General features: G+C 52.2%; 2 protein-coding genes across 2 annotated transcripts in view; both read left to right on the forward strand.

Annotated features, from left to right (window-relative positions):
• MPL (MPL proto-oncogene, thrombopoietin receptor) overlaps window positions 1–408 on the forward strand; it is an 8,540-nt gene extending 8,132 nt beyond the window's left edge. Inside the window, 1 exon segment of the mRNA XM_019474130.1 lies at window positions 367–408. Within this exon segment, the coding sequence (XP_019329675.1) occupies window positions 367–408 (42 nt within the window).
• A 192-nt stretch (window positions 409–600) lies between these two features.
• On the forward strand, window positions 601–5,016 carry CDC20 (cell division cycle 20). Its single transcript, XM_009287277.1, has 9 exons — window positions 601–740; window positions 1,475–1,571; window positions 2,122–2,250; window positions 2,639–2,835; window positions 3,205–3,299; window positions 3,645–3,876; window positions 3,995–4,120; window positions 4,290–4,407; window positions 4,748–5,016. The coding sequence occupies exons 1-9, from the start codon at window positions 669–671 to the stop codon at window positions 4,924–4,926; spliced, it is 1,245 nt and encodes a 414-aa protein (XP_009285552.1). The 5' UTR covers window positions 601–668; the 3' UTR covers window positions 4,927–5,016.
• Window positions 5,017–6,872: the final 1,856 nt, after the last annotated feature.

Consider the following 6,872-nt stretch of genomic DNA (forward strand, 5'->3'; position numbering starts at 1 on the left):
CCCAGGACACCCGGTGAGCGGCGGTGACGACCGGTGGCATAGGTTGGGTGGGGGGAGCGTCGCCCGGGCTGCTCGCCTGTAGCCGTGGGGCTCTGGGCTTCGTGTCAGGCTGCTCTAGCCGGCCTGCTGGTCAGGCAGGAGGAGGCAGGCTACACTGCCTGGCTCCTGGGAGTCACCCACGTTCTCCTCCCCAGCATAAGGTGGGCAGAGCTCTGTGCACTGGGGCTGGGTGAACTGCTGACCCCGCAGCTCAGCCTTGCTGGTGCAGCTGTGTGTTGGGACAAGTGTGGGTAGGACTGTCTGCTGACAGCTTTACATGCTGTAATGGTATTTTTGCATCTGTGAACTCTGGAATTGTTGCACTAGACCCAAGGAGTTGTCTCCTGGCAGACCCTAACCAGAGCTTAGTGCCATTGTATGGGGAGGGGGCAGAAATATGAGTTAGTTGTGATGGGATGGCATGAGCTGAGTCCTGCTTGTCTGGAACTTGTCTGGTAGGTGTGATGTGAAAGAGTGCTGGGTTTGCTGCCTCTTGAAAGCTCGAATACAGGCTGTTAAATAGCTGTAAAACAATATTTATGCATGTGAATGCAGGTAAATCTGGGTCCAAAATCCAGAGCACCCCAACAAAGGCTGGGGGGGATCGCTACATTCCCAACCGCAGCACTATGCACATGGAGATGGCGAATTTCCTCCTAACCAAAGAGAATGACCCTGCTGAGGAGTCCCCTACCAAGAAGGTGAGCATGTTGCAAAGTTACAATTACTACGATGATCACTACTGAACACCTAATCCTTCTTGCCCTTTTACAGAGAAGGAAACTGTAAGTTCTATTAAGTGGGCGTATGGGGCTGACAGCCCCAGCCATCACTACTTCCAGCTCTGGGCTTCAGGAGCCTGGGATGATGTGGAAGCTGTAGAGCCTGCGAACAGAACAGGTACACAGCTACCGGAGCCTGAGCATAGCTGCTCTGTAGGGATGTTTCCCTAGGCACAGGGAAAAGCATAGAGCCTTACACCTCTGCTTCCACTCACTCTAGGCTGTGCTGCTTCTGGTAGTAAAATTCAACTTTGGGCTAATGAGGCTTCAAAATATAGCAGGCTACAGAGACACAAAGCTGTGAGCCTGTGCACAGTGAAACTGCTGGTGGTAGCTATTCTGGAATGTGTACACTGTGTCCTGAAATCTGTTTATGAAGCATTTGGTCCCTTGTGGCTGTGGCTTTCCCCACTAGCAATGAGACAATGAATTTGCCACTCTTCTGTATGAAAATGTGAGCAGGACAGTGTGCCAATGTCTGAAGAAAAATTACTTTGACCTGCCTGTCTGTAGCTGACTCCCACAGCACAGCTGTATACCACCTGATTCTAGGAGAAGGGGGCTTAGGTGTATGCTCTGCCAGCTGCAGTTTTAAGTGCAGCATGGGCTTTGTGTTTCAAATGCATCTCACTGAGGGTGGTTTGTCTCTGTAGGAGCAACAGAAAGCCTGGGCAGTGAATCTGAATGGCTTTGATATAGAAGAGGCAAAGATCCTCCGCCTCAGTGGAAAGCCACAGAATGCTCCGGAAGGTATGAGACAGGATCTGTGTGAGTTGACTCAGCTGGAGTGATCTGGACAGGGCAACAGCAACACAGAGGCCCTGTGTGTGGACATGGGAGAGATCAACTGGCTTCTTCTCAGAGCTCCTATGCACACTGGAGTCTCCCTCCTTAGGTTTCCTGAGGTTGAGGGGCTGCATAACAGCTACAGTGAATTTATTTACAAAAGTTAAAATGACTGACAGTTTTTCACTTGTACTGCAGGTGGCAAACCTTCCTGAGGTCTGCAAAAGCTTCAAACTCTCTGCTGTGCACTTTGTAGCTTAACTGTCACTAAACGTAATAGGATACAGAAAACCAAGTGCTTGTCAGTTAAACTTGTCCCTGTGAATTAGGGAATCGGAACTCGCTCTGGTTCAGCAGTTCATACTGCCAGTGATGTTAGCACACTGCGCTCTTCTGAATGCATCTCTTCTCTTAGGACTTTATTTTCACTGGAAGGGATTTCTAGTTGGGTGAGCAGTACTCAGCTGGGAGGAAACAGTAACTCAGGTTAACAAACCTGTTCCTCTGCATGCAGGCTATCAGAATAACCTGAAAGTGCTCTACAGTCAGAAAGCGACACCTGGATCCAGCAGGAAGAATGGCAGATACATTCCCTCAATGCCAGACCGGATCCTAGACGCGCCAGAGATCCGCAATGACTATTGTAAGTAGGCTGCGATGTTGAGTGCTGGGCACTGACATCATCACTGACTGCACTGGAGTGCAGTTCCTAGGATGGTGTGGTCCAAGGAACCGGAGCTCTAACTGGGCTGTTTCAGTATCTTACGCACCCAGGCTGGCACGGACCACTTCTGGAGTGTCCCTGTGTAGCCTTAGAGGAACAGTAGTCCAGAGTGCTGTGTAGGTGACTTGGATCAGGGCTACCTGACACTGCTAGCTGGGCATGGTGACACCCAGAGGCTGCCCCTTACCTGTATGTGTGTGTGTGCACATGTACCTGGTGTGGGTGGAAGATCTGGCATCAGCACTGGTGAAGAGCAGGGCTCTCCAGGTAGGCACAGTGTGACCTGCATTGCTCTTCCAAATTGTAGATCTGAATCTCATTGACTGGAGCTCTCAGAACTTCCTGGCAGTGGCTCTGGACAACTCCGTCTATCTGTGGAATCACACCTCTGGGGAGATTATCCAGCTGCTGCAGATGGAGCATCCAGATGATTATGTTTCCTCTGTGTCATGGATTAAAGAAGGAAATTACCTTGCTGTTGGCACAAGTAATGCTGAGGTCCAGGTGAGTGCAGGAGTAAAACTAGAGGTGTTGTCTAGTCTAGGGATTGCTGGAGCTGTGGGGCCTTGGGACAAAGGCTTGGCTAGCAGAAGAAGGATGCAATGCACTCTGACTTGTCTTGACTGGTGTGGGGTGGAAGTGTCCACATCCAGCCACGGCCAGTGACCAACTGCAGCAGTGAGGCAGAGTTTGGTTTTGGGTTTTTCTGACACCTGGAGTTACTTTCTGTTCTGTAGGCATGAGATACAAATTGATCTCTGCTCCCATACTGACAAGGCTGAATGCCAGAGTCTATGCAGTGAGGTTCCTAGGGCAGAACAACAGGGCTGGGTTTCCTCATCCTCTGGAGAACTTATTGCTCTGCCTCTCTAGCTATGGGACATACAGCAGCAGAAACGTCTCCGAAATATGACCAGCCATTCTTCCCGTGTGGGGTCCCTCAGCTGGAACAGCTACATCCTCTCCAGGTAAAGCAGTGGGTGGGGATGGCTGAAGGGCAGTGTCCAGCTGTTGCTGATTTCTACCTCAGATCTGTGAGTGGTGCAGGCTAGGGATGGCAGAGAGGAATTTCTGTCTTGGCTTGGGATTCTTACTCAGCCTGTTCTGTTGGGACTGTGGGGAGAAGGCCTCTCTTGCTGACTGTGCGGAAGCTGTGAAGAGCTGCTTTGGCTGCTTCACTCGTGCCAACAGGCCAGTGATGCTGGTAACACTGGTTGAAACCCAGTGGCAGGTATGGCAGTCTTGCAACAGCACAAAAATGTATTTTGGTGAAAATACGTGCTAGCCTGACCCTGTAAGCCTTCTCTCTGCAGTGGGGCACGGACTGGCCACATCCACCACCATGATGTCAGAGTGGCTGAGCATCACGTGGCCACACTTGCTGGCCACACGCAGGAGGTGTGTGGGCTCAAGTGGTCTCTGGATGGCCGCTACCTAGCCAGTGGTGGCAATGACAACCTGGTGAACATCTGGCCGTGTACCCAGGGGGACAGTGGGGACTTTGCTCCTGTACAGACCTTCACACAACACCAGGGTGCTGTCAAGGTGAGTGCAGGGCTGCTCTGGGTGAGGTGTGAGTATGTCTGTGTGCAAGGCAGACATGCAGCACTGGCTGTGCACAGGTTGCCTCTTGCATGACTTAGAATTAACCCTTTTCTTTCAGGCTGTGGCATGGTGTCCATGGCAGTCAAATGTTCTAGCCACCGGAGGTGGGACTAGTGACAGACATATCCGCATCTGGAATGTGTGTTCTGGCGCCTGCCTCAGTGCTGTTGATGCACATTCCCAGGTGAGACATGAACATCAGCTTGGAGATAAACACCTTCTGGCAGGACACCTATACAGAGCTGCTGGCTGTGAGGCCCAGAGGCATGGGAAGGGAGTGGACCATGCTCATCTCTGGGTGGTGAGCATCAGCACAAGCAGCTTGTCTTACCTGTGTTACTGCCTCTTCCCAGGTCTGTTCTATCCTGTGGTCAACAAACTACAAGGAATTCATTTCAGGCCATGGCTTTGCACAGAATCAGCTGGTTGTATGGAAGTATCCAACGATGGCCAAGGTCACTGAGCTGCGAGGTAGGCTGGGCCCTTTGCCTGGGGAAGGGAGGGCTGCTGAAGGCAGATGTAATCCTTGGTTTGAGCAGACTGGTGGTCTAGCCTGGAGCATCGCTGGTGCAGAATGGTGTCCAAGGGCACGCTGCTAGAGGGAGGCACTCCTGTGGGCTGCTGAAGAAACACCGTTGCTCCAAGTGCATGCCTAGGGTGTGAACTCATGCTGCTGCAGCATGGTGTGGGGACAGCTATGGAAGCTGGTGGGGCTCATGGGGCATACAAGAGTAAAGGTGACCATTATGGTAGATCCAGAGAGACCAGGGCATGTGATCAGCACAGCCCTGACTGCACACCTCCTCCTCAGGTCACACTGCCAGAGTCTTGAACCTGACTATGAGCCCTGATGGTGCAACAGTGGCCTCGGCAGCTGCTGATGAAACGCTGCGGCTCTGGCGCTGTTTTGAGATGGACCCCATAAAGAAGAAGGAAAAAGAGAAAGCAAACAGTGCCAAAAGCAGCATCATTCACCAGGGCATCCGATGAGTGCACAGGGCTGTTGGGGGGGGGATTCAGCTTACACACTGTACAGTATTTTAAATGTTAATAAACTGCTTTAATTTGAATTTTTTTTTTTAATGGAGTCTGATGGAAAAGGCCATCCTCCCTGATGTTTGGGATCTGGGCAAGTGGTGGAGCTCTTGTTCTTTAGGGCTTGTTTGCAGGCAGCCTGAGCAGAGCCCTGAAGTCCTGGGGGGAGGAGGAGGATGCTGTGCAATGTGTACTTCTGTATCTGTTCCAGCTAAGGCATGTGTGTCACCTGACACATCTTAATGCTGACAAGTGCAGCTCCATCAGAGGGGCTGTGGCTTGCTTGTACCCCACAGGGGGAAGCTGTAGCACTGAAAGACCCTAGATGGGGGCTATCTGCCTGCAGCAGCTGATGTCTAGCCTGTCTGTAGAAGTCCCCACTCAGCCCCTCCTCCAGCAAAGCTCTACCAGGTAAACGCAGCTTTCTCTACACCTCTTAACTTTCTCAAACTGGAATCATGGAGCAGCCTGGCCTGTGGCTGGACACTGGTTCTGGTGTCCTGGCTCTGGTAAGAGAAAGGGAAGTGTTAGGGGACAAAGAAGGTCTCTGTATCCATGTGTCTGCTCTTGGTTTCTTTTAGAATAAAGGGTTAGAGCCTGGGCGACTTCCTAGCCTTCCATCCCTGATCAGAGCATGCCAAAGCTGACCCTTCCCAGGGCTCCAGCCCTGCAGTGAGGCTAGGAGGAAGTATCCCTGACTTGCCTCAGCTTCCACAGTGCAGTGAACCAGCTCTAAACTGGCCCCTGCCTAAGAGAGGGCCCCTGCCTAAGAGAGGGCCCTCTGCCCAGCTGCTGCCTGCTTTGGTGCCAGCTGTGGGGGGGGGGGAGCAAGGCTCAACTGAAAGCACAATTTGTCTGTGTCCCCAGCTTCTGCTGTGTCCTGCTTCTTGGCCAGGTGGGCCTTCCTGTGCCTCTGCAGGCAACTACCAGCAGTGATCACCTGTGCCAGAGCAGTCTGGGGACTTGTTCTTGGCAGTCTGAGCTGTAGTGTCACCTGCAGACAGCAGTTAGTCTTGTTCTGCTACATGCAGCCTCTGTGCTGCAGCCAATGCTGCCTGCTCTTACAGTGCTAGGGTAAAATAGCTATTCTTGCAGTGAGTTTAGTACTGAATTTAGGAGCCAAATGCTATTGGAAAGAAAGGGGGGGCTGGAAACATATAGTGACAGCTGTCATCAGCCCAAAGGCCAGAAAGGGGCTGGCAATGGGCAATGGCATGAAGCCTGATGCAAAACAAAAGGTTAGTTTACATTGCCACAGCCAGCCTGGACATCATGCAAGAGACTCCCAAAGCACCATCAACCTGGTGCATGGCCCTTAGTCATATACTCTTCCAGCAGCCCTGATCTCTGTCCTCCCCTCCTGCTGAGGGGAAGCCCTGGTGCCAAGCTGAGGCTGCATGCAGGGAAGCAGGCAGCAGGGCTCAGCTGACACCTGGTAGAGCTTGACTCCCCAGCACTTGGAAAATGCATTTTTTTCCAGGCTCAGTTGTGCTGGTACAAGTTGCAGGGAGCATATTTGAGCTTTTATCTGAGCAAGAGCCAGCAGGGCCACAGCTGCCATGCTGCACTATATGTTGGAGCCATGGTGTCTGAGGTTGTGGGGCTGCCCCAGACCCATCAAGCCTGTCCTTCAGCTGCACCAGCACAGCCAGGGGCTGCCCAGCTGATTAGCACCTTGGCCTGTGCAAAGCAGCTCAACAAAGCTTGTACCTCCCATCAGCCTGTGATTAGCTGAGGGTAGATTATTAACCATTTTCACCTTCCTCTTAGCACAGCACCACACTGTACCTCGCACCAGGCTCCTGCTCTGCCTCCTGAGTTTTAAGCCAGCTGGAGCCTTCAAAGGTGGGCAGTGTTGGCACCAACTTGTACTGTGCCAAGGCCAGCCCATGTGCACCCCA

Source organism: Aptenodytes forsteri, unplaced genomic scaffold, assembly GCF_000699145.1.
Source record: "Aptenodytes forsteri isolate BGI_AS27 unplaced genomic scaffold, ASM69914v1 Scaffold119, whole genome shotgun sequence".
Classification (NCBI taxonomy): domain Eukaryota; kingdom Metazoa; phylum Chordata; class Aves; order Sphenisciformes; family Spheniscidae; genus Aptenodytes; species Aptenodytes forsteri.

Coding starts and splice junctions, on each gene's coding strand:
- CDC20 (XM_009287277.1), top strand. CDS start 669: ATGCACATGGAGATGGCGAATTTCCTCCTAACCAAAGAGAATGACCCT. Junction 4,121..4,289: donor CTGTTGATGCACATTCCCAG/GTGAGACATGAA, acceptor GCCTCTTCCCAG/GTCTGTTCTATCCTGTGGTC. Junction 4,408..4,747: donor CAAGGTCACTGAGCTGCGAG/GTAGGCTGGGCC, acceptor CCTCCTCCTCAG/GTCACACTGCCAGAGTCTTG.